Source organism: Apteryx mantelli, chromosome 5, assembly GCF_036417845.1.
Source record: "Apteryx mantelli isolate bAptMan1 chromosome 5, bAptMan1.hap1, whole genome shotgun sequence".
Lineage (NCBI taxonomy): Eukaryota > Metazoa > Chordata > Aves > Apterygiformes > Apterygidae > Apteryx > Apteryx mantelli.
Window position 1 is genome coordinate 78,585,001 of NC_089982.1, and position 27,287 is coordinate 78,612,287.

Below are 27,287 nucleotides of genomic sequence, written 5' to 3' on the forward strand. Positions count from 1 at the left end.
GGGTGGAGCACAAACGAGCAGATGTTCCCACAGAACAACAGAGTTTTTATGGTAAATGAGCACAGGTAAAGCCCTGGCTCCGGGGCAAATGGATGTGTTAGGCTTACTCCAGAGTAAGAGTCACTGATGCAGCAGCAGGAAAAATAACTACTGGGATGTGCCAGAATCCTTGAAAGGCTGTTTGTGGGGGTTTCCTGCCGTGGGAGCCCCTTGGGAAAGTTGTGCGGGGGATTACTGGAATAATCTGTGCCCAGTTCATGGCCTTCCTCAAACAACAGTGCTTGGCTTTCTCAGGCAAATACTGAAAAATGTGCAGTTTAATGTCATGCAGAAGAATGCTTGGAAAAAGAAAAGGAGAGAACTTTCAGACTTGAGCATCTGAAGGTTAGACAGCTAAATCCTCATGTTAATTGGCACATAAATAAGGGGATAATTTCCAACAGTAAAATACTCTTTTTTTGGCTTTAAAGTCATATGCTTTAAGGGAGTGGTAGAAAGATATGAAATCCTCTTGTCATTTTACCCAGGAAAGGCTAAGGTTGAGGACTCCAGAAGTTAATTCTCCGCTGAATGCCAGTGGTTTCATGTCCTGACTCCTAGGGTTACCGTTGCAATGTGATTTGCATATATGACCAGAGAGCTAACAGTGCTAAAGCTTTAATTTGCACCATATTGGGAGCCTAAGCTCTCAGTCCTTCTAAAAATGTCCCCCTTTGGTTCAATATTTGTGAATGGTGATAGCTAGATGCAGAAATTCAACGCTCAAGATTGGCAGCCCTGGCGCCATTCTAAAGAATATGCAGAGATGTGAAAAGCCCTTCTTGTGCCCCCACTTGTCATTTGACCCTATCTACTTCTGCATACCTGGGAAACGTGCCGCCAACTCATCCAGCTCTTCTAGCTTGCGTTGCTCTTGCTTGACTAAATTTACAAAAACTTAGTCAAGCTTAGGTTGCTTTAGCACCTTGGGGCTTTAAGATGTGAAATTAGACAGAGATTGATAGCTAATACATTATTTTGCAGCTGAAATGTGTGCTGTCCATGCATTAGATCTCCCACTCAAAATCTTTTTTGTACGTGCCTGAAATTCAAGGTACCTAAAACAAATGGGATGGGTTACATTCCTTGAGTGCTACAGAGAGCTTGTCAATATCTGATTTCCACTGCCTTGGTTGTATCTTGCTCATGCTTGAATTCTGCACAGAACTCTGACAAATGTATAGCCAGACTAAATTGAGATGTTTTGCCTTATCTGATATTTGATGCGAACCATTGGCTCCTTTGAGGCTGGAATTAAGTGTTAGGTTTCAGTCACTGTAATTAGCGGTTGTTGGAACTGATAGTTAAATCCATTTTCTGAGCCAAACTAATCACTCAGACATCGAGGAAACAAAAATAAACAAAGGTCAGATCAGCATTTGATTTGATCATTTGGAATTAAATGCAAAATATGCTGGGAAATTTGAAAGTCATATATATGAACTTGGAAGATAAGTCCCTTTGTAGCTACAGATTCTCATTTCTCAAAGGGGAAAAAAAGCTCTCACCATAAATGATGGGACTGCGCTTGCCTTGGCTCTCTTGCATAGTCAAATATTGAAAGATGACATGAGCTTTGTAAGGAAGTATCTACTTTTAGCTCGCAGCAGCCTTTTCAAGTGCTCCTGTCCCTGTGAGCAGGGGCAGTTGGCTTGAAATGTGTCAGCTGAGAAGAGCATCCTGGATGCAGAGCCAGAAATCTGCTAATGATGGAGTGGATAATGAAAAATCAGGTACTACAGAGCAGGACGTAGGTTCCTGAGGAGATGCTGGATGGAAAGGGAGGAGGCAGTGGTCCAGCAATGGGCTCTGTGCAGGGTGCAGGGGCAAGGGCTGCTTCGCCATGGCTTTGCAGAGCGCTCAGTCCTGTTGCTTCTCTGCTCCTGGTGCGTCTGTCAAGGGGGCAGGAGCCCATATCAGTGGTGACAGTTTTCAGCTCTTATCTTGATACTGGCATTGAGACTGAAACACTCATCAGCCAGCCAAGCGATAGTCCTCTTATTTTAGCATAACTCTTTGCTACTGAGGGTGTGAAGTGACCCCCCCAGGCCCCATGCCAAGGCACAGCTCACGCAGATCAGGAGATCGAGGCCAGAGTCTTCCCAGCTGAGACCATAAGGATGGTGGTGGCTCCAATTAAAGTCTTTTTCTTTTTTCTTTGGAATGATAATCAAAGGTTGTCTTGTCACTGAACAACCTCGGCTGGCATATTTTGCAGATCTTTCCCTGCCTTGGGAAGACTGCCTGTTGCATTGATTCATAAGGATGTGCAAAAGCACCACTGCTGAACCTTGAATACTGGGAGGCAACATTACAGCGGAGCACTCAACCCTAACACTGCATTTCTTGACTGCTTCATTTCTCAACTTCAGTGTTGCATAAACAAGTGTTTTTCTTCCCTGTGCTACGTGCTAACACATGCACTGAGGTCCTATTTCTCTGGTCCCTCCCACACAAGCAAACCTCCCTTGGCTTTGCTGGAGACTTTGCCTAATAACTAAAATGATGGTCTTTACGTGATTTCTTAGGACTGACTTTAATGATGAAGATCGGTGTCTCCCTTCTAGAGATCTGCCCACTCTCCTTGGGGTCATACTGCACTTAAGTTCTTCCTGTTCATAATATCTACATGACATAGCAACCTAGGCAAAGCAAATACAAGTTAGTACCACCTACATGAAAATTGCAGTGCATTCAGAAAAATTAACTAGCTTTTGGTCAGCCAACCAAAACTATTTTGGATTTTGTAACCTCAAAACTACCCCCTTTGCCAATAATTTTTTGCCCTTCCTCTACCTTGTAAAAATTTCTTGAATTCTATATTTAAGTGCAAGGCTGATGGAAAAGTCAAGAGTATTTCTGTGCCAACATGACATTGTACTGTTGTAATGAATACAGCACTTACCTTTCTGTTTTCTGGATATCCAATAACAGCTTTGCTTTTGCAATCCTAATTCCTGAAAATGTCATTAAAATTGCTCTCAGAGAGTGAAAGCTGATAGTATGGCATGGCGTGAAATGGAATTGGTATCTGAAGGCTGCCGCTGGCTCAGATTTCTGACCTCTTCTTTGTTTTTTAAAAAGAGAAACAAACTGTGATCCTCACAAATAAATAATAATTCAGAATAAAATGAAAAATGTGATGCAAGTGTGCATATATCCCCTACACTCTGAGAACATTACAATGAAAATTCTCATTTCAAGTTAATTGAAGGGGCATAAGAAGAAGTGGAAGAGCTGTGTCTGAAATGTTTCAGCCCATAATTCTGATCTTAGTAGTACACGGCAGTAAAACTGGTAGAAAATATTAAAAGCATGAATTTTATCAGTATATTTACTTACTGGCAAAATTATTCTATATGCTTAAATTGTAACTAGAAAACATATAGATACAACTTTATAACTACATATTTATTAACTAGCAGCAAACTTTACTGTTGCAGAGGCAAGGTGAGTGAGTGTCCACCCTGGAAGGCTCCAAGAGCATAAATGCCTTTGCCTAGCCGGTACAAGGGGAGCCGAAAGCTCCTTCTCACATTCCTCCCTTGCAGCCAGGGACCTCCATCCCAGGCTGGATCTCACTGTTTGTTTAGTGTTTGCCTCACCATGTGTGTAGTATTTATCTGCATATTTCATCTAGCAGTCATGATGCTGCTCAGGCGCCAAGCATGACGGTTTCAGACCTCACCAGATAAAATTCTCTGGTCATTAGGGGTATATTGCACAGGCTGTCTTTTTCTCTCCTGCAATATTTGGAAGGTGGTAATGCTTGCAAAGGCACTACCTAACTTTCTGGACTTTCGGTCATTTGTCCTGTTGGGGTAAGAATATTTCCGTGGGTAGTTTGAAGGACTGCTTGGCAGGAGATTTTTACTAGTTAGGTGTTTGTACACCCCAGGCTGAGATGATGAGGGTTATTCTGAGTGGAACAGCTTTTCTACAAAGGAGACTGTGCAGGATCTCATTAAGCCGGTCCAGCTCTGTATTTTCCCTGTGTTTTCCAACAGTTTGACCATAAATGGCTGTGGGAGACATTTGCATAAGTTTTTCATGTCCAAGCTGTAAACCTCCAACAGAAGCATTAGGTAGGAATGTATATACTGAAAAGGGCATTTCCACAAACGCATTTCATAATGACCAGATCAATCAGCCCAAAAATTCACCTCCTCCATCTCTTTTGTGAGGTAGAGTTGGTGGCATGGTCTCTTTCCAAGGAAGAGTAAGCACCAGAGATCCGGATTACTTGTATAACAGGAGCTCTGAGGTGCCATTCAAAGACTGCCATAACTTCGAACTTTTCACATGCAGGTTATAAATGAATGCTCCTTTCCAGCAGCTGCACATTCCCAGCATGTGGACTCATAAGTATTTAGAAAGGTATCACATCTTTGTTGGAAAACCATCTGGCAGGTTGGTCCTTCCCCTCCCTTTGTGAAGATGGGTTGGCTTTTGCCATCCGTGTGCCCTTTGTGCTCGCAGAGGCTCCGGTCTCTTCGCTTCTGCTTAGGTTTCTGCACTGCCCTCATCAGCAAAATGCCTGAGTGCCTTTCTGCTGACACACTCAGCAGTGCTTAGTCAGTGGTGTTTCCTAAGGGTTCGAGGTTCACGGTCACGTAATTAATGCTCTGTGGTAGTTTCCTTAGCAGGACAAGGTTGGGTGCAGTGGAGACTGAATTACCGTCTGCTAAGACAAGACAGTCTCCTCACTGGCCTCAAGTGGTAGAAGACATCCCTAGGAGACTGTCTCAGGCAGAAAGTTAGACCGGCAGAGAATGGAGAGTCCTCCAAAATGACTTGCCAAACTGAATTAGTTGTATGCGTTCAGCAGCTGATCCTGTCCAGCTGCTCGCTGGTGGTGGCACACAGTGAAGGTGTGGTGAGCATCAGCCACATCATGTTGGTACTTGAGTGCATGTGTTTTCCACGTAGAAGATGTATGTACATGTTACACTGGGATGGTAAGATGATTGATTGTTTTGAGACCCTGTAAGTGAGGTGTGTAATGGAAAGGTGTGACCTCCCCCAACACTACTCATTGAGTTTGTTCCTCCAGAAAGACCTCAAACACTGTAACCTGCAAGTCTACCATCTCCTTCAGGAAAGAAATGGCTGAAGGACCTAAAAGCTGAAGGGAGGCACAAGAAGATGCAAACACATCTCTCTCTCTCCTGCATCCATTAATAACAGGAGATTATTAAGACAGGTTTAATTTCAAGGCCTGCTTGAAACCAAGTTCTGCAAAGACTAGACAATTTTTGCTTTTGGAGAAAATTGTAGTTGGCTTTTGACTGCCTCCTCTGTATTACTGGTTTGGGAGTGGAAAAATCAATATTGACTGGTTGGTTGGAAGCAATAAATGGGGGTTTTTGCCCTGTTCAGCAGGCTAGATGAGTGTCTGATGGAAGGCCAGCACAGAGAATCCTTTCCTGAACAAGTTATTGGATGTATTGGGCAAAAATATACTGGTGTGCTGCCCAGAAAGGGCAAAGGGTGATTTCCCTTGGATTGGGTTCAGACTTCTCTGGATGACCAGGGCTTTCTGGTAGTACAAATGTGTTGACTCCTGGGAAAGTGTCAAACTGCTGGCCAGATCCCGGTGGTCTGGGATGCTTTTCCGTGTGTGTGTGTGTGTGTGTGTGTGTGTGTGAGCATGTCAGGAGCGCACAACAACAGTTCTTCACCAAGTTTAGAGATTAAGTCTGTGCAGGCAGTAATCACCTTGGATTTGCAAAGTTACTCTCTAAACTGGTTAGTTCTTTGGGGTAGCTTCAGTGAAGGCTTGTAGGAAGATAGCTGGGTTTTTTTAACCCAGTACTGCAAGTCTAGCAGAGTTTTGGGGGCATTTGCTCTGATTTATATTGCCTTTATCAGCCTTGATTTTCTGCCATCAGCACTGCAGGTTCTGCTCCTCTCCTATGAAGATGCCTTGTCAGCATGAGTCAAAAGGTAACAAGTTTTACCACTGCTGCTCACAGCCTCTAAAGCTGTTGATTATCCATGGTGCATCTTGGGCTGTTCAGCACTGGTTTAGTTTGTGTTGCCTGATTTACTGCCCTGTACCTTCATGTTCCTGGGGAGTGCATCCCAGAGCCATAAAGGTGTGTAGGTCAGCACCTCCCTGCATGCTGTGGAGAAGCCAGGCCCCCCTCACCCCAGAGGTTTCTTCTAGCTCTTTGCATTGGTGTAACACATGGTGAGAAGCCCAGCAGAAAGCAGAGGTGGTCGTGGCTCCAGCAGCCAGATGGTTTTCCATCTGTGAAGTGATGACACTTTGGTCCTTCTTCCTTGTGCTGGGGAGAGGCGCTGAGGAAGGGGCACAAAACCCATCATTTTGTTTTCAGTCACACCTGAATTACTGCCCAAGCCATGAGCCAAATAGTGGTGTATCTAATGGGCAGAGGACTGCTGCTGGGACTGACAAAAATATCCATGATTTTTTTGCCTGCTTTGCCTATGCCAGAGGCCTGGAGGAGCAGAGAAAAGGCAAGGAAGATCCATCCCCAAAATACCGGTCATTGCCCTCCATCCACTCCCACCTCCCCATGGCACCAGCAGCAGCAAACGCTGCTCTCCTAGGACTCTGCCTCTTCTCCCTCCTCTCTCTTCCCAGCTCAAGTTCTTCATCCTTGGGTGGCAAAAATCACTTCTGTCTGCATTGCTAAGATAACTTGAGCAAGCAGTGGTTGGAGGGTGATGCAAGCAGACATGCTTTGGCCTTCAGCAAAATCATTCCTGGGTCAGTGCCACCTCTGCATTTTGTAAGAGGTCTTTCGCCTTTCATGCTTTCTTTTCCCATCTCCTGCATGCTGCTAGCCCCCCAAAAAGCACCTGAGATAGGAGCAGAGGCCGTGGCCTGGTCTCCAGCGGATGCCAGCCTGGCCAGCTGCTCACTTGTGGTGGGGTGTGTGGGTGCAGCCATACCTGCAGGGATTGCATTGCCACGCGCTGGGACACCAACTTCTCTCCTGGGCTTAGATAATCATCATGTTGGGGCAGGGCGCAACGCTTGTTCTGCTTAAAGGGTTGCCTACACCTGAGATGCTGCATGTGGAAAAAACAACCTCACGATGATGAAATGGAGGAAAAAAACAGAGGCATGAGTAAGTTAAAGTATGATCAGAAAGAGGGGGGCTGAGAATGCATAGTTAGATGAGCGTTCAGGACAGTGTGACAAGTTCCTTGCCTGAAACCGTCTCTTGGTGAGTCTGCAGCCCAGAACTGCTGTCCCATAAGATCTCTTTTCTGGGCTGTTTCCCTAGGCCCAGCTCTGACAATTTGCCAGCAGGTCTAGAAAGCACTTCAGCTCCTGGCATCTCCTCTGGGCATGTCCTTGTGTCCTCCCATTGCTAGTAGCTCTGTGGAGCTGAGTGCATCCATCACTGACCTGCCCCATCCTTTTTCGTGTCAATGCAACCCGTGTCTCCATCTGCCCTTTTGGTGGGTTGTGCAGCCCCAAGGAGAGACTAACGTGCTCAGAGGAGACCACCAGCAGAAGACAAGCCCTGCAAGAGTTTTGAACGGCAGCAGGAGACCTTGCTTTTTTAGTTCTTGTCGCTTCCATCTGTTACTGACACCTGCAGGGCTTGGGACTTTTCTTTTGGCCAGCCCCTCGCTGGCTCGCCACGGAGCGGCGGCCAATGGGAACACATACAAAGTTACCACGTTAGTAATTTGTTTGAACGTTGCCACGGAACAGGTCACGGGGCCGGCGCAAGGCCCTGTTTATGCAGTTACCCACACAGGAAAAATAAATTTCTTCTGAAAAATGCCTCTTTCATGCGGAAAGGGCACACCATTTGGGTGGGAGGCTGCAGACACCGAAGGGGAGGACGAGCGGCGCTGGATGTGGTGGGACACGTGCCGCGACTCATCCCACCTGAGCAGCATCGCAAATGCTCTTCGGGACTGTTTTTTGCACGTTCCTAAATGCGCATCACGCTCTGCAGCCAAAGACAAATCGTCATCCTAGGTGAAGAACTGGCCCTATGGCAGGGCGATTAAAATAAAACACCCCCCCGCTGCCTCACCCGCAAGCAAATACTGCTGCTAGCGAAGGGCGACATCATGACGCCCAAGAGGGAAAGCAAGTATTGCACCAGCTCACCGGCGCAGGTCAGCGTCTGCGCCGGGACGGAGCTGTGCCTCGCCGTGGCTTTGCTGTCTGCATCCACACGTGCTTAAGGGACCTTTTTTCTGCCCGTTCGTGGGTGTTTTGCGCGCCGCAGGCTGCCGCAGGGGGATCGGTCCCTCGTGCTCTCGGCACGGCAAAGCCCCCAGGCCTCCCCGGGGTTATCCTCGCCGGTGGGGCCAGGCAGGATGGGGCCCCGCGTCCGCCCACCCCGAGCTGGGTACCTGCTCCGCGCCCAGCTGGACGCAGCCCCCTTCCCTCCCCGGCTGCTGCCGGCATCGCCGTCACGAATGCAACGTCCTCTGCTCCGACACAGGCAGGCTGGGAGAAGCCCCGGTCTGACCGAAATCGGTGGTGGTGACTGATGAGCGCCAGAAAAAGCGCTGGCGTTGCCATCCCGCGTGGGAAGGGGGAAAATTACACCTCCTACCCACCCACCTGCACCTATCCACCTTGGGCGCGTATTAATATGCTGAATAATAAAGAAATAATGTCGCCCTGCTCCTCCAAAATCATCCAGAATATAAAAGCTGTGCCAGCCAGGACACACAGCAGCGCTTTAAAATACATCCCTCTCGCACAGGTTTGGTTGCTGCAGATCCTGGAAAATACAAGATTTGCGTTTGCAAAGGACCCTCACAACTGGGAAACCCCCCAAAATTTAACAGCGTGTTTTTTATTTTTTCGGTAAAAGTAAGTTTGCCATGTTAACAAAAGCAGAATAGTTTTATTTAGTGTTCATCACACACCTGCGACAGCTGCAGCTGTCAGGCACAGAAGTACAGTATTAAAATAAACTGAACAGAGTTGCTCATTGAAAAATCACACTATGCAAACCTGTGGATTGTAACATCAACAGTATAAAATGTAACAAAATTGGAATTTTTAATTTTTTTAAGCTTTTAAAGATAATAGTCCAGGCTATAAAACTATATAAGCATTGAATAAGAAATGTTAAGTCAACAAGTCTACAACAGATACATCTTGTAAAAACTCAATAAATTATATATATATTTATAATATCTAGTAACATTTGAAATCATGCACAGTTTGTACATTTTCTTTTTTTCAGTACAGGAAACTCAATGCTTCGAGTACTTGGAATGTACACAATTAGCAGACATTTGTAAGAAAATACCAAAAAATTCTTTTTATTCCAAAAAAACAAAACAAAAAAACTAGAGAAATCTACCTTCTCAAACTTCCACTGAAGTAACCTCAAACTATAAATTATTTATTTTAGGATAAGGATTTTGTGGCTCTAAGAAGAAAAAAAAAAAAATCTTAAAATGAGATGCTGTCATCCTGTTATTCTGAAACATTGATATGTAATACGCACCAGAGAAAAATGGAAAGCAAGAATTCAGGATGCACTTATCCTTGCCTCTTTGTGATAGTACATAAAGTCTTCTGGACCAAAAAAAAAAACCCCAAAACAAAAAACACCCAAACCTCCCCCCTGGTCAGCTTGAGCCATACTAAAATTTCCCTGTTCAGTTGTGTGCTTTTAAACAGCTTTATCTGCCATAGAGGAACAAAACAGCACAGCATTTTCCACCCAGCAGACTAGGCATCCTGGGCTTTTTTCAACGTGTTAAACGCAAAAGAAATATGCAGTCATTGCATCTCCCCTACAAACAGCGTCACTCCTCTATTTTGCCCACATGTTATTTCGCAAACCCAAAATACAACGGTACCGGCAAAGGGAGGAAAAAAAATTAACGCGCATCATCCAAAGTCAACATTTAGCCTTGCTGCATACTCGTTATTAAGTCGACCACAAAGAATACCTTCATTCGAAAATAGAAAAATAAACACCCACGCCCCCTTAATGCACAGTGGTTAAACTGATGGAAGAATTCTTGGCCCTGTTTTTCTGAAATATGTAAAAATCATCTCTCTGCTGCTATTTGTTTGGTTTTAACCACTGGTGATGTATTGAAAAATAAACTTACCTTTGCTCACTGCAATCCAGGATAAACTAACATTTTTTTTAATGAATACACATATATATATATATATTTATAACATTAAATGTAATTTGTTAAAGGACTGTACATCTATACATTCTTTCAATATTTCCCATAAACACAAAAGAAAAACTTGATTAATATATTTTTTCTCCATTTTTAATAAGTTAAAAAAAAACCCTTAAGCTCGGTGAAATTTAAAGTTTACAGTAACGCTACGCTATTTAAACCAATGAACAGATACGTTAACGTCTATAAATAACTTTACAAATATACACGTTAAGGTACAATTTTTAAAACAAAACTGTGAAGATACAAAACAAAAAAAACTCTTCTTTCGCCCAGATCAGTATATCCTAGATTGCAATGCTCATATTCCAAGACTCTCTCCCAGTACGGCTTTATGTTGCATTAGTATTATACATTCTTTATTTTTTAATATATTTATTTATATATATACAGGCTATATTTATAGATATATACACAGATTCTCTGGAATAAACCTTTTTGATATAAGTTAAAGGCTCTTGCCTACAGGTACCCGTAACTTCTCTCTCCAAGCCACCGCGCGGAGACGGAGCCGCGTCGCCCGCGCGGGAGGGCAGAGGAGCCGGTCCGCCGCGTCTCGCCCGGCCGGAGCGACGTGTCCCGCGGGGACGCCGGCTTTCCGCCCTCGGGGGCCGCGCGGACCCCGCTGCCGCCGGCGCCTCGCACGCCCCTGCCCCTGGTGCAAGGGCAGGTCGTCACCCAGCGGGGCCAAAGCGCTGCTGTTCGCTCTTTAAGATGACTTCACCGTCTTTCTTTTTTTTTTTTTTTTAATTATTATTATTTGCGTCTTATTCGTTTATTTTTTCTTCTTCTTCCAAAAAAAAAGAAAAAAAAAAGATTCCTTCTAAGTAGCTGGGTAGTAGATCACGAAGCTATAAAAACAACAACAAAAATATAGATATTCTTTATAAATATATGAATCCCTGCAGGCAACGTGGCTTTTCAGCTCCACCAAAAAGGTTCATGTACAGATTGCATAAGCAAAGAATTTCTACATTCTTTACACATTTTTTTTTTTAAAGGAAGATTTTTTTTCTCTTCTTTGTATTGCAGGCACAGAACGGCTACTCTGGCACTCGATAATACAATACCGGAGGTGGAGAGGTCAGCACCCCCCCCAGATTTAACATTCTGTTCAGAAAAAAAAAAAAAAAATTATATATGATATATAATCTTGGCAAGAGATTAGTTCCTTCAGGCCAAACAGTGCTTCTTGACTTTTTATACAGCAAATGGGAAAAAAAAAAAATTACCCTGAACAGCTCGACAACAACAAAAATCTTCTGGAATTACCAAGCAGTTTCATTGAAAGATCCTTCACTACGGTTTGTCCTCGGCCTCCCCCACACCCGCGCCTCCACGTGTCCGTCCATCCGTCCGTCCGGGTGGTGGGCCATCACGTCCTGACGACGCCATTGCACTGCTGGTGCTTGGGGAGACACGGCTCATCTGGCAGAAGGTCATGTGCAAAAACGGAGTCGTCACCCGAGGAGCAGGTACTGTGGGTGTCCTGGCAAGCCGGCGAATACTGCTCGAAGGGCACCGACAGGTCCAGGTACTCCTGCGAGGGGACAAACCCAGGAGACGTTACCCCGGGGATGAGGCGCAAAACCTTGGAGGAGCATCCATCCCTCCCCGTGCCCTGCGCCGGTGGCAGAGCCACACTCACGTCGGTGGATGTCACGGTGAGGACCCTGTCCAGGTCTTCCACCAGCTGCTTGAAGGTCGGCCGTTGCGACGGGACCGCGTGCCAGCACTCCCTCATGATCATGTACCTGCGGGGCAGGGGGAGATGTCGTCACCCAGGGGCCCATGGGGCACCTCTCAGAGCCCCTTCCATGCCTGCTGCTCCGCCAGGACCAAGGCGGGTGGCAGAGGGACCTGAAATCTCTTTAGGTGGTTCCTGAAATCAGGGGGCTCCTGAAATCTCTCCAATCTGAGCAAAACGCTATGGGCAGCGCTATTTCCAGGAGGGACCGGCACGAGGCACCAGGCAGGTCCTGCTCATCCCGCAGTGCTTGCGGGGCCAGTGAGCCCGGGAAGGGCCGGCAACGCGACCCACGCACGAGGAACCGCTGCTTTTCCCTGCTTGGGTCCCCACGGGGAGTCAGACATGGGCAACGAGATGATCCTTAAGTCACACTCGCTTGGGAAGTTACTGGAGCCGAAGTACCAAGGAAGGAGCCAACTGGAATTATGACATTTTCTGGGACACCAAACGGGCCTCCGAGCAACGGTTTCCGTCCCAGAGGAGGCGTCCCTGAATGTGCAGCGCCAGGAGCAGACGGAAGAGCTCAGCATCGCTCTCATCTGCCAACGGGGCCATATCCGCTCCTGGCTTACGCCTCCCTCGACTCCACCACGCGGCACAGTGGTGGAGCTGGTGGCCAGAGTTCCCTGGAGGAACCTCAGGTGACTGAGCGTTGGGTGGGAAAAGACGGTGGCAGGCGATCTGTGTTTGTGACGCTTCCTCGGGCTACGGGGAGGCTGGGGAGAGGGTGAGCGGAGCGCCGTCGGGCATCGAAGGGTACACGGTGGCAGGTTACTTACAGGTCGTGAGTGCAGTTGGCAGGTTTGTCCATCCGATGGCCTTCTTTCAAGAGCTTGAAGAGTTCCTCAACGGGAATTCCCGGGTACGGAGACCCTCCCAGCGTAAAGATCTCCCATAGTAGCACTCCAAAAGACCAGCTGGAAACCAAAGAAAGATCTTTAAAATTCAATGAGGTTTTCTCTGCCCGCCTCCCTGCCCCCCGCTCCGCTTTCTTTCTGTGCAGCCATGCATAGCTAACAAAGTCATCAATAGCATGACTAATTGCCTAGGCCATTTTTACTAGTTACTTGGAGATCTCTGCTGATCCAACTCAATAGCAAAGAAATCCCAGGCACCAAGTCTGAAATTGAAATGAGCATTTAATCAGATAGGTGACAGCCCATCTATTACCCCCAGCTCTTTGTTAGGTCTTCCACCAGCTCCACTGAATGGAACAAATCAAATTATTCATGCACAGCTTCACTGAATCGCAGCCTTGGAACCACAGGCCACTAATTGTGCAAGCCGATACCAAAACTTGCTTGTTACAACACTCATTTCACTGGCCAAGCTGGGAGAAAAATACCCCAGCAAAAATCAGCGCAGCACTAATGTTACACACTCCAGTCCTGCAGCTGTGCTCTGGTTAAAAGTCCTCTTTTCAAAAATATCTTTTGCCTTCTTAGTTTTCTTTTTAAAGACGGGGATTATCTGTCTCTGTTTCTCTTTCGTGCACACTCGCTCCCTCTTTCCCCAGCTTTGATTTAACTATCGTGCCCACTGCAGCATTACCTAAACACGGAAACTATGATTTAAGATCAATAAAGCCAAAGCATGTAAAATTTACAGAAATAGAAAAGATAAATTTGTCTGATTTTAAATGGTGAACCCTGGGGAGTGGGCAGGCGGCCTGCTAAATTAGTGTAAAAATGCCATTATCAACCAAATATTGAAATAAAAAAGCCAGTGTGCATATTGAGCTACTTCAGTCCTAGTAAAGTCCAAATGCTATCTCAAACTTTTTCCTAGACTGCTCTACTTTCCATTCAAGTCAGGAAAAAGAAAGAGCAATCTTTAAGACAGCAGTTTGATAGATTTATCATCTCTTGCAGACTCTGTTTCCTTACGGTGCGGAGGCACTAAAATGGACAAGACAGGATTAGAAAAAGAAGGGCAAATTAAATGAAGCAGCAAAATTAACCGGAGAATGCATGTGTTGAATACTCTCTGATCACCTCTACTAACACTGGCAGAATATTTCAAGCTCATCCCACGTACTCCAGTGACGTGTAACCATCTGGGTCAAAGAAGTGTGGAGGAAGTCAAGGGTAACTTTTTTTGCACAAAGCTTTTTTTTTGCATGAATCTTTTTGACCGCAGGATGAATTTCCTCATCTATAAACCAGATGAAAAATACCTGCCTGCCTTCCTACAGTGTTTCAGAAGCTCCTGGAGATCCTTGGATGAAAGCAACTAGATAAGGGTAAAGCCAAACCACATGTGCAAAGCTACAGCTCAGAACTGCTCCCTCCGCCCCTGTGTCCCCACACCCCGCCAGCGGTGCACGAGCCCTGTTTGTGTTTAGCATGGCGTTTGCCTTTGGGATGCCAGGGTGTTTATTTTGCTTTTATTTTATTTTTTTGTTTAAGTGTGGGTAATGCTTACACATCGCTCTGGTGAGTGTAGACCCGGTCGAACAACGCTTCTGGAGCCATCCATTTCACAGGCAGCCGACCCTGTAATTAGGAAGACAAAGGCAATGTCCCATCAGCATATTCGCTCAGCCACAACGGCACCATCTGAATCTTCTTTTCTAATCCAGTTTGAAACATTTTCATTAACAACCACATCTGCCTTCCCAGTCACTGGGCAAAGCAGGAGTGGCCACTTGTAAAAAGATTAGAGCATTTGATCCCTGGATCTTCCCTGGCTATTTTAGCGGTAAACACACTCTCTGTAGTGGACTGTATGTCACGGCCAAGGCAGGTTTAACGTATCAGAGCATCAAAATCTTTGCATGGGAACAGGGTCTATTGCTCATAAATGCAGCTAGCTCCGAAGCAGTACATGGGGCAACACTTTCCATCTCTGTGCTTTGAAGAAGCAGTGTGGCTCACAGTCCAAGTGCTGCTTCTGCTGAATGAGAGGGAAAACTTCCCAGAGTGAATTCAAGGGCCAGATCCGCTATGAACCCAATCTTGATCCTAACGGAGTCCAAAGGAGGGAGGGCTGATGCCAGGTTTCAGTGGGACCATCCTATATCAGGATGCTCTGCTTGGTCCCTGGAGGGGCCAGAGCAGATTATTTCTTGTCTGAGCCATAATCTGGCTTAGGGAGGGCTTTGTCGTCTTCTCAAGCACTATCTCACTGGGGAACACAGCTAGAGATGGGATGTAGGTGGGCTGCACAAATGACATTACATTCTCAGCTCTCCAAGGGGGGTAAATCTATTGGAGCCAAAATTACAATTCCAAAGATAAAGACTGGCAATTAAGGGAGGTTTCTCCCAGATGATGTTGGAAGGGATCAGTAGGATTCTGGGTTGGGTTTGTCTGGTTGTTGCTGCAGCAAGGGCAAGGGCAAGGTGGGCTTCCTAGGACTGCCTGTGCATTGAAACTCCTTGCAGTTGCAAGGTTCTTGGGTTCTGCATACCCTCCACCTCTCCCACCGCCATCTCCATGCTACATTATAGTTGCAGCTTTTGCTCTGTTGATGCTTTCCCCTTTGATAAAAATCTCTTAGTCTAAGTCTTAGTCTAAGTTTCTCTTAGTCTAGAGTGTCCTTGGCAGAGCCAAGTCCTTTCAGACAGCTGCTAGCGCCAGCAGTATCTGTCAGTGAGAAAATGGATGGTGGATAGACTCCTGGGGCCAGCCTGTCTACAGGTCAGGCCATCAGCAGATTTCTTCCTCCCAAGCCCCTTTAAAAAGGGAAATGTGGAATTCGGGCCATTTGCTGCAGCGATGGCCTATTTCCCTGCCAGAAGGAAAACTGCATATGCTTGGCAGCTCAGTACTTACATTGGTGGTTTTCTTGTAATAGTCGATGTTGTGAACATCTCTAGCGAGGCCAAAATCGGCTATTTTCATCACATTGTCTTCAGTGACTAACACGTTCCTGGCTGCCAAGTCGCGATGAATGCACTGTGAAAGGTGAGCAAGTAAATAAATTTGGGCTTGTTAGCAGCTTGCTCCTGGAACCACCAGTAACGGGAAGTTTATGAACTGCCGTTTCATTGACTCCCGAGCTCATAAAGCTGTGGGCACTGCTTAATTCCTCACTTTCTGTGTCATTGCTGCATCATGCATGCTCAATGGGAGCCACCTCTTAGCAACACCTAATCGACAGCTTCAGCACTGCCACGGCCACACGGCTCCTCTTGCCAAAGGGGCTGCACAGATGGGAATCAAACCCTCCTCTTCTGCGGGGCATCTACCATGACATGAAGCTGCCTCACTGCCCTGCTTCCTCCCAGAAGGAGAGTGCAGGTTGATGTTTGGAGTAAAAAAAAAAACCCCTCAAATTAAGACATCCCCAATACATCTTCACTGAGGTTGTTATCTGAGAAAAGAGCTAAATTAGTCTGCGCTGTGCAGGTAGGGAGTTTAAAGCCACCATAAACCAACCACTCTGATCTGCAGTTACAGGGCCAATATACCTTAAACCTGAAGCTGAACTCGCTCTTGCCTTAGTTCTCCCTACCCCAAAAAGATGTCACACCAGCTGGCACACAGCCTAGTAAACCCCCAAGCTGGATCCTCCGCTTGCTGATGTCAGGGTAAATCAGAAGTAATCCCAGGGGCATGACGTGAGCCAATGCAGCAGCCAGCTCAACGCCAACAAGTACTCCCCAATGAGCATCCTGGGCCTGGCCATGTATCAAGCCAAATCCACCAGCAGCTCCGTTCCAACCCAGCCTACGCATGCTTGCAACAGCCACAAACGTGTGCTACATGCAGCTCCTGACTCTGTTGTCTAAAGTAATCCCTCCCAAGGTGACCCCCGCTTGTGCTGACACCAGGGAGATGGGAGGCTTACAACCTGACCACTGCTGATCAAGGTTGAGGATTGCCCAGTGGAAAGTCAATTACTCCTACGAGTGGTAGAGGTTAAATTGCTGAGGACGGGTGCTGAGGTTGGGGTTGCTTGTGTTTTCACAGCTGTGGCTCTTGGAGATGCTAGTGGGCCTGTGGGTGACAGCCAGGGCTGTGTAGCTGCTCAGATGCAGCTCACAGATGCAGCCTGAACACAGCAACAGCCTTCTAGGGCTTAAGTCTTCTGCAAAAAATACAAGGCATTTCATGCTGAAAAAACTTGCCCTCTACAGAGAAAAGCATGCAATATTTGGCCTGTGGATTGTCCTGCACACACACTGCACTGCATCTCCTTGAAGACATGGGACTGACTGACACTTTTACTGAATGGGGTTTCTCAACTCACTTTCTGAGACGCCAAGTACTCCATGCCACGGGCCACCTGGTAGGCGCAGGAAACCAGGTCCTTAAATGTTAACTGTTCCTCCGGCAACTTGCAGGTATCGAAAGAATAGTCCATGCCGGGTGGGCGACGTGCCCTGAGGTATTCCCGCAAGTTCCCTTTCGATGCGTACTCCACCAACACATAGAGCGGTCCTGCAAGCAACAGCATGGTCAGCAGCTGGCAGAGCAAAAGCAAGCACCACAAGGGGGCCAGGCGAGTTAGGACCTCATTTCTCCATGCCTTGGGAAGTCATGCAGTCAGCCTAAGCTTCACTACCTATATGCACCGGGGCGATAGCCTGAGGCTAAATACACTGAAGACTGTCTTCAGCTGTGGCAGGAGGAAAGCTATCGATGAAACTAGGAGACCAGGAGAGGTATCTGACAGCTGGCCAGATCTCCTGGACAGCGTGTGGTGCCGCCTCTGGGAAGCAGACCTCCCTCCAGAGAGTTTTCCTGCCATTGACAGCCCAGGAGAGCGTGGTCAGACCTTTTGAGGGACAGGAAAATGAGATCCTGAGGCCTTGGCTTGACTTTCTCAGTTCCAAAGAGTTGGCACAACTCCAGTGTCTAAACTCTGAAATCTGGTTGCGGACGTTTTGGGCAGCCAATGAGTAACTAAATAGAAGCGATAGCCAAACCCTGCCTCTCTCCAATACATCATTTCATACTGATGAGAAAAGCAAGGAGGACAATGGGGAGGACCTTAGGGAAAGCTGCAACCCAATTCAAAGCACAGCATCAGGAACGGGTAGGGACCTGCCACCAACGTCAGCTATTTGGCCATCAGCGGGGCACAGACAAGCGTCGCGCAGTTCATTTGTCAGCAACGTGGAGTAAGGAGGAAAAGCCCCCCAGCACAGATCAGACAAAGCGGCTCCAGCCACCAGCACCTATTCCAAGGGGGACCTGCTGCGGAAGTGGCCACGCAGGGTTGCTAAGAGCAAAGCTGCGCATGCGGCAGTGACCTGCGAGATGGAGGCTGGCAGCACCCTGGGGCTCCCGCCGCCCCATGAGTGCCTGCCAGACATCAAGACATACCATCCTGCGTGCAGGCACCAAGGAGGTTAATGATGTTTTTGTGTTTCCCAATCATTTTCATCATTTCCATCTCAGAGACCAGGTCGGACAGGTCCTTGTCAGTAGCATCATCTGGAGAAAGCAAGAGAGGAGGAGAAAGAAGATGTCAGGGAGAAAACATGTGTTTTGTGAAGCAGTTTATACAACTGCTGTGTAGCCATGCAGGGCTTCAATTGGGAAGAAGTGCTCTAAAAATTTCAGTATTTGCTTTTCTTCCACTTTGGGGAGAAGAGTCAAAATAAAAATAAAAAACTGCCACAAAATAAGAAAATATTTGGTCAAAAAGGAAATCTTTGATCAAAAAGAAAATCTGAATAAATGGAGAGAAATATTAATATATAAATAAATGAAACCTTTCATCTTCTGTTTCATTTTGATACCTATTAAAAGGCAGTTTGGGGATCTGGGACTGATTTGTAGAGCTGGCTAGAAGTGAAGGTGGTTGCCCTTCTCCTCAGTGCCCCTTAGCAGAGACCTGGGTCTATTCCCATTCTCTTTCCCTTCCAGGATTTACAGCTTTACATCCTCTACCCCAGGCTATAGGGGTGGAGTGGAAGAAAGGTCGTTCTTGGTTTCTTCTACTGGATCTGTTTGTGTAAAACACGTAAAACTGCTTTGAGAAAGAGAGAGAAAAAGGAGAGGAAACCTCACTGCAATATGTCATTCTGCCCTCCGTGGAGTCCCCATACCTTTTAACATCTTGACAGCCACCGTGATGGCTTTGTTTGGCTTGTCCTTATCAATCCCAATCGCTTCTGCCATCACCACTTGGCCAAAACACCCTTCGCCGAGCGGCTTCCCCAAGGTCAGGCTGAAGGGAGGAAGAAGCACGCGTGTTAGTGGGTACCAGGGAGGTGAGGCTCCTGGGGAGAACAGGGACCCGGCCCATGGGCTTGACTGACCGAGATCGTGCCAGCTCCCACTTGGGATCAGGAGGCAGCTCCAGCTCGGAGACATTAGCCAGCATCGGCCCGTCGCTGGAGGAGAGACGTGTGATCCTGACCAGGGGCGTATTGGAGTTCATGGAAGAGTTGGACTCCAGTGACACCTGCTTGGGTAGAGCAAATGAAGTGTTATTGCCAACTGTACTCTCAGCACATGTAAGTGGAGAAGGCTCGTGCCTGAGAGACATCACTTTGGGGTTTTGAACTGCCTCTGTGCACTGATGCCATTCTGTAATTTCTGCATTAGAAATGTCACCCTTTTCCCTTGCTTCCCCCCATCCTTGCAGGAATGCATGAGCTCGGCATACACGGTCACATCTCCACGAGGGACAGCTCGGCAGCCTAAGGCAGCGTAGTCCAGTGGGGGGACTCCCAGCAGCCACGTATAACCATTCCTCTGCTCCGTGCGTGCTGGCACTGTAAATGCCCACCAGGAGCTTGCAGCCAAAGCCACGAAACCCGTATAAACCTCAATGTCTGGTTTTACACAGCACCTTTTGCTCATGCCCTTCTGTAATTACAAGCAGCAGAGCACTTTCACCCTGCATGGAGAAAGGGGACCCTTTCCCACCTCCAGGAGCATCGCTACGAGTTTGCCAGGACCTCAAGGAAAGCAGGAAGAAGCGCAATTAAATATGCTCCTGCTCCCTGAGCTGCCACCCCACTAGGGAGCCTGCAACGTCCATTTTCCGTGGCACCCGCGACTGCGTTGCAAGTGTCTCTTTGACAAGAGCTACATAAACGCGGTGCTTGGGCACTGCCTGTGAACCAGAGTCAGCTGTCAGCACCTACAACTCCACTGCAACAGAAACAAATGAATAAAAGAACGTTCTACTGCTAAATTGCAGCCCACTTATACCCCTCTTGGGCAATGTCTTTTTGGCGGAGTTTCTCACCTGGAAAGAAAAGCTCAATGAAAGAAGAAAAAAAGAGGAGTGACCATAGCGAGGAATAGGAATCTTGTATCTACTTTCTGTTACCTGTCTCTTGAGTGGAAATTTGGAGACTTTCTGTACAGTGGGTGTGTTCATGGCTTTTTTGTTTGGCATTTTCATCCTGCAGATAATCACAATGACCAGCACCAGGATGAAGAGAACAAAGCCAGTGCCATAACTGAGAATGCCAGCGTACACTGAGCCCGAATCATCCATTTCCATCAGCTCCTCTGCTGCAGGGTGACAAGAAACGGGAGTCAGGAGGAGGTGGGCGGCTGCCCTCACACCGCTACACACACGCAACACCCACAATTTGGGGAGGACTTGCTCATCTAAGCCACTTCTCGGACTAACTGCAGTGAGGTGACTCTCCTAGGCCAGTGGTTTTCCGCCTTTGGTGCTTTCCAGTGCAGCAGGTTTTGCTGTAGCAAACTGAAGCCTGTTGACATTAGTTTGGCTTCCTTTTTTTGCCTTTTTTTGGGTAATTCTACTGCCCTTTGATGTAATTTTTGGGCTCCTCCAGGCCTTCAGACCACTGGTTGAAAACCACTGCTCTAGACTGAATGCATCTTCACGCGTCTGCGTAGTCCCTTTGAACCAGATCTTGCTTTCTCCACACATCCACACTGAAAAAACCTGGATGTCTCGGATGTGCAAAGACTGCAGGATGGGGTTTCGCTCTACTTTGCCTATCAGGCCACACTGACAAGAGATGCTGTGCGGACACAGGGCTCAAGCAAAGATTTCCACCAGACCAGTGCCTGCCTTGAAGGACCAAGGGGCTCAAAGGGCATCCAGGGGTAAGGCGTCAAACTGGAGAAAAAGTCTCCTGAGAGAAATCTACATAATTATTTCACGATAATTCAATTCTTTGGGAAAGAGGCCAGAAGGGCTGGCTCAGGAAGATCGCCGAGCAGGGAGGAAACGGCGTGACCCCATCAGCACTACAGCCGATGGCTACCAGCTATTAAGGCCTTTCTGGGACACGCAAAGCTCAGTTGTGAGTCTCCCCTTGTTCCTTTCAGGACAGGCTCTTCCACTGCAGAAGGGCCATGGTGAGGCCGGTTTTCTGTTCCCCAAAGGTGGGCCGGCGCTTGAGGAATGGCCAGCAGTGGAACGCTTTATAATGGAGTCATGCTGGCAGCGCTGCTGCCTTGAGAGCTGCCCTTTGCTACATCTGACTTCACTATAAAGTTCCACTTTAGGCTCTTTCTTTTCATTCTTTGCTTAAATAGGACATGTGAGTTCATACATTTTGAAAACAGTGTAAAAGTTGAATGATACAATATCAGGAAATCCTTAAAATAACAGAAATGTTAGCGCTCTAACCAAAGGGAATGATTTCTCATCCAGGGGACGGCAGAAGCAGGAACAGAATCAGACACCAAGCTATTTTAGAGCTGGCAAATAAACAGAGATAAGACCAGCAGATCCCACCTGCGCAGGGGCAGGTATGGAGGAAACCCTCTTGAGCCCCAGTAAAAGGGATTATGACCGAACCACCGACAGAGTTGAAGTCAAGATTAGAAATGCCAAAGTTTCCAGTTCCAAAACACATCTGGAAACAGATGTGTTTGCTAGATAGATCCAAATGTGGTCTATGGCTGGGAAGTCAAAGTGAGATGTACAGGATTTTACATGCCCGCTGCTTTTACTCCAGGTCTGTTCCTGCAGTTTCTGCAGGCACAACACCCACTGGCTTCAACGTGAATATTGCCTGAGATGCCTCCCTGGACTGTGCTGATGACTTCCCTTCACCAGGAGGCCAATTGTGCAGGTGAAGGGACAGCAAAGCCTCTTCCCCTTCTCTGGGAGGGCAGATCCTACTGTTGCATATTCTGCGCTGGCTTCATTGTCAACCAGAGCTGTGCACATGAAAAGTGCACAAAACTGAGGTCACTCTGGCTTCGGCTTTTAAGTCCACTGCAGCTTTCATTGATTTCAGCTGGAGCAACCAGTATGCAATGCCTCTGGGAGCCAGGACTCCTGGGTTTGTCCTGCAGATGACTTTTGCCGGCCTTCTGTTTAAGATAGCTATCTCGGCCTGTTCATCCGTGAAGTGGAAATAATGCTACAGGCAGGGAAGGGTGTACTCACACCAACTACTTATGCATCTAATTTTAGGCAAGATATGAGGTTACACAGAAAGGTTCCTCCATAAGATGATCCACAGTCAGGGTCCAATTTAGGTGCCCTGGATCATCTGATGGGAGAGTTTCCTTCTCCCATTGAGTATACAGGCAGTGTAAGAAGACAAAGCTCTTAATTCTGGCACCTAAAGACAGACTCCTAACGTAGATGCTGTGAACACCTCCCTGGTATCTGAATCAAAAAAGTTACAGGGCATTTTGTATCATTATTGCAATCTAGAAAATGAATTTAAATCCTGAGATGAATTGCAAAATTAATATGTCAGCTATTAATATGCAACAGGGCTACCTGCAGCACAGATTAGCCCAGAGGAGAACTCTCCCTTGCGCACAGGCTGCACAACGGCCCACGTGTCCTCTTCCAAGCAAGGGAGCTTTTGCAGGAACTTGGCATTTCTAAGTTAAACATCAAGGCATCCTCGAGAGGAAAGGAAGAGGACAGCGCAGAAGGAAATACCTGGTAGAACCGTCAGCCAAGCAGAGTGATGTGAGAACCCAATAGAATTCCCTGCGAGACAAGTATATTCCCCAGCATCCTCAAAAGTAACATTTCGCAAGTACAGAATCTCTAGCTCCTTATCCGTTGTGTTAACACCTGCCGTCTACAGGGGAAAAAAAACACACACATATAGAAAGAGGGAAAACAGAGAACAAGCCACATTCCCAGCAAGTGTGAGGACACCACAGGCAAATTTCAAAAGCAGATTAAGATTTTTTTTTCCAATGGCCCATCTTCCACATTTATTTATTCATTCCCCTCTGCAACCTGTAGTCAAAAGCAAAAAAAAAAGTTCCCTTCACCAGGTTCTTACTCTGTCCCACTAAAGAAGCATGCAAGCAAAAGCATCCAAATGAAAAATTGCCCCCACAATATGACTGACTTTTGGTTAGTAGGGTGAGTACAGGGGGGAAAAAGGTGTGTAAAGAGAAAAAGAAAGACAGAAAGAAACAAGAAAGGAGGGGAGATGTAGTGGGGAAAGATTCAAGTGCTGACCAGATGAACATCTGAATATTTTATCAGTTCATCATGTACTGAAGGACTTTTTGGAATTATTTTCAGAATGGGCATTTTGAAGCCACATATTCACTGTATAGCTCTTGGTGCTGTGGTGTGGGCTGGTTACAGGAAGGTGCCCCACGAGGGGCTTTCCTTCAGCGTCACCGAGCCGTGCACCAGCCAGAGCCTCCAGGTGTGCGACCGCGGGAGCTGCACCGCGGGAGCTCCCTGCATCGCTGCTGCTCTCCACTTTGCATGTTTGATTGCATGAGTCAATGTTGATACTTATTTCTCAATTGCTACTCAAAAGGACTGAAGTCTGTGTACTGATTAGATCAGCTTTATGGGCAAAACTCTTTAAACGGCTTGGTTTTCCAGAGCTTTGAGCGTCATATGTCATTAGCATGCAATTCTGTTATCAGCACTCAATTGTAAGGAAGGGAAAGGAATAAAAGCATGAAGAGTTGATAGCAAAATTTGACAGTCATTTTATTGTGGGAATTTTTCTATGGCAATTGCTGTATAGGCGTTACATTCTTGTAAAAAAAATTAGCAAGAAAATAAGATAAAGCCATTCAGCGTCAGTTGACAGGGTATAATACAAAATGAATAGTAATTTTAATCACTAGCTTCTTAAAATGTTATAGCTCATTCTTGCAGTTGCCAGGGCTTTGGGACAGAGTCTGTGGTTTACCTGGTTTTGGTTTGCGAATGTGGAGCCAAAATGGTTTTTCGGCTATGCCTACGAAATTGTTGGCTCTACACAGATATTCTCCTTCATCTTGTTCTGTCACATTGAACAGATTTAGGTTAGCATCGGCTTCAGCGTTTTTACTGATCCAAGACTGCAGGAATAGACAGAAACCTGAACTTCAGTAAACCAAACAATACCTCCATCGAACCTATATCAGCTAGGATTGACTGTTCATGACTTTTACTTTTGGCTGTGGAAACATCCCCTGCTCACCCTGCGGTGAGAGACCTACCAAAGACCTGGGCGAAGAAGAGAAGTTGCATTTGGCCCCCAAACCACATGTAAATTAACTCCCTTCCTTTCCCTTCCCGGGTGTTTCTCGTGCTAGAGGTACACACAAGAGTTCTTTTTTTAAAACATAACAGTTTCCCACTTCTCCATCTGACAGCAGTCACAGACCCGATGGTTTCTTAATAACTCTGCAGACAGGAGCACCAGAGAAAGGGCTTAAGCAGAGATTTGTGTTTGCAACCCAGCTCAGCAAATACTGTTTCAATTATCAGATTCCAAAATAGCATTTGGAAACAAAATATAAGCAGTGGCGGTCTGAAACTCGCTGCTGACTTTGCCTTTCAGAAATTAGCTGTAATTTTTTCCACTGCTTATAGGAGCCTCTTCTTTACTAAATAAAGTGGTGCATATAAATCAAACTTCAGACTGCTAAGCAGGGTTTTATTTCTCTTCTTCCAAGCTGCCACAACAGCACATCAGTTTGTTCCTAAACAGTTGTTTTTATTTTGGTTGAAAACGCACAACTGTTTTGGGTGGCCTCAGAAGTAGCCTAGGGAAAGTCTAGAAAAATATCAGCTTCGGCTCTGGAAAAGCAAATAAAATGCTTGCATTTCCCGATTTTGTTGTTAGGCTTTCCCGTCCAATCTCAATGCCTCCAGTTTCAGGGCCTGCTCCTGCCAACATGAGTCACAGCCCATTAAAATCAACCTCAATCAGATCTGATAGGGCATTAGAAACTGAGCCCAGAGGTGGCATCAGAAAGAGCCCCAGTGTCCACGTCTCACTGCAAACCCTGCAGGCTTTGACTTGATCTCGTCTCCAACTCTTGCACGCTGGCAAGTTTGTCTGGCCTGCCTAGCGAGGAAAGGTGCTTGCCTGCTGCTGCTGCCTCGTTTGTAATGACACCCTGCACGTTTCCATGCCGAACACGCAAGTCCGCCTTGCCCAAAGCCCGGGTGCGGTGCGCCAGCCCCCAGTCCATAGCCGGGTTGCATTTAGTGCTCTGCAGAGGGTTTTTCTTTGACTGCAAAATAGCCCAGGCTTTCAGGAACCGATCCAGGCGATGGCTCGGTTTTGACAGGCCGTTTAAAAAAATGGGTTGGAAGTATAGCATTCAATTTAATCATCTGGATCAGGAGTGGGTTTTGCCCCCCACCCCCCCCCCGCCACCAGTTTAGGTGTGAGGGGGGATCTCACTCCAGCAGAGACTGCGATACTCTCTGCGCCCAAAGTGGCCCACAGCAGCTCTGCAAAGGTTTCCTGAAGGCAAGGGGGAAGGGCAGGCTGATAAAAAGCCTTATCTCCCTCCAGGCACCACAACACCGGGAAGCAGAGAGCCCTTTTCAAAGCAGCTGTGGCCAGGGAAGAGCCTGTGGACAGGACCCTGCTCCAGCTGCACCCTGAGGAACCTGCATCAAAGCAGCAGTGTCTCACGGAGCAAGGGGGAAAGACCCTAAAAAGCTGAGGAACTGGCTCCAAAATGAGTGAGAGATCATTTTATCTTATCTTTACAATTAAAAAACAAGCACACAAAAAAGAGAAAAGCAAGGGGAAAAAAAAATCCCTGCAAAGCTGGGCCTGATACAGCTCAACAGAGGCCCAGTACTGGCACACAAAAGATGCATCCCAAAATGGAAATGCTCCGTGCCCCAGTGCTGATGCCGGCATTAATACAATTCAAAGCATTCCTGATTAACCAGAAGTAGTAAATAGACGTGTGCTGGTCCTATTCAGCAAAAATAAAACCAAACAAAACTTGTGCTTTCAAGCGCCTGCCTGTGCTCCCCTTCGAGGAATGCAGAGCCTTTGCTGTTCACAGAAGAGAAGGTATTTGGCAATTCTAATTACCTAGCCACCCCGGTGCTGCTCAAACTTAATTTTAAAACACTATTTATACGGACTATTTATGTTCTTTGCCACAGCAAAATGGGAGCTTGTGCTTGTGACACAATCCGCTGTTCGCAGCAGCTCTGAACACTTCCAAAAGGTAGCACTTTATCCCATGAGGACCACACACGGAGTTAGGAGACTATACGAGATGGCATGTGACACAGCCAGCTATTCAAAGCTTGGTACTGTGCTGTAAAACCAGGGGGAAATTCAAATATGCTTAATTCAAACACATTTTGAGACAGAGACAGAAACTAGAAAGTTTTATCAACTTGCAAGAAGTGCGGGCTGCCAATCCTGAAGACTGTCTCCAGCCATTTCTTCCAACCAATCTGTTATTTCAATCTGTGTAATTATTTCCAGGGTCTCTGGCTTTTATTATCATGTATCTGGCTGAGTTACAGTTTTGTAGATGCTGTCTGATAAGTTTATTTTTTTTAACTTCATACAAAGAGAAAAAGGGTGTGTGGAGCAGGATAGGCACAGTGAATGTCTGTGCAGAGGACAGCCTCAGCTTGAAATGGAAGGGACAAATTCTGTTTTCAGCTATAACTGCAGATGCAGAAAAACTGGCCCTATATATTTTAATAAATAGAAACACCGGGTTACTCAAAAAGGGACTATTTTAAAAGTCTAATATGCTTTTTACTCTGTATCGTCTACCTTTTATATCTGCACTGGTTCAGGAGAAGAAACCAGACCAGTCAGCTTTGTTCTGGCTGTAGTCTGGAAACTGCCCTTCAAGAAAGCATTTTAGCAAAGCACCTAAACACACTGAGTTTGCTACACGAGCTTTTGCTCAGTTAAAAAAAGCCTTCCTGAGCATGGGTAATAGCAATGCTCACAAACATTAGTGGCTGGAGCAACAAGACTATCTCATCTCTCGTGTGCTGATAGTGCAACGTTATTTGGTACGTGTGCTGCAGAATGTTTACTTGGAAAAGGAAAGAATGTGTTTTAGTTGGGAGCCTTTTATTTTAACAAGCCTTGAAAATACCTCTCTTGATGCTGCAAAAAAAATTTATTTTTACACTTCTAGGTCAAATGCAATCTGACAGTTGCCCTGTTATTATACTGCATTTCTCACAGTTGCCTCAGCTCTTTCAACTACTTTGC

General features: G+C 46.6%; 1 protein-coding gene across 3 annotated transcripts in view; it reads right to left on the reverse strand.

Moving 5' to 3' along the window:
• Nucleotides 1-8,874: 8,874 nt before the first annotated feature.
• The window catches only part of FGFR3 (fibroblast growth factor receptor 3), a 60,870-nt gene continuing 42,457 nt past the window's right edge, over nucleotides 8,875-27,287 (reverse strand). Inside the window, exons 7-18 of one of the 3 annotated variants that reach the window (XR_010884472.1) lie at nucleotides 23,991-24,141; nucleotides 20,195-20,382; nucleotides 19,173-19,321; nucleotides 18,960-19,081; nucleotides 18,232-18,342; nucleotides 17,153-17,343; nucleotides 15,733-15,855; nucleotides 14,381-14,451; nucleotides 12,736-12,873; nucleotides 11,855-11,960; nucleotides 11,479-11,746; nucleotides 8,875-11,057 (exon numbers count right to left, since the gene is read on the reverse strand). Coding sequence is in view for 2 of the 3 variants with exons in the window: in XM_067298318.1 (XP_067154419.1) it covers nucleotides 11,582-11,746; nucleotides 11,855-11,960; nucleotides 12,736-12,873; nucleotides 14,381-14,451; nucleotides 15,733-15,855; nucleotides 17,153-17,343; nucleotides 18,232-18,342; nucleotides 18,960-19,081; nucleotides 19,173-19,321; nucleotides 20,195-20,382; nucleotides 23,991-24,141 (1,515 nt within the window). In the remaining variant the exon portion in view is untranslated. Of the gene's footprint in view, nucleotides 11,747-11,854; nucleotides 11,961-12,735; nucleotides 12,874-14,380; nucleotides 14,452-15,732; nucleotides 15,856-17,152; nucleotides 17,344-18,231; nucleotides 18,343-18,959; nucleotides 19,082-19,172; nucleotides 19,322-20,194; nucleotides 20,383-23,990; nucleotides 24,142-27,287 lie in introns of all 3 variants that reach the window. The other 2 variants (XM_067298319.1, XM_067298318.1) reach the window with 2 other exon arrangements.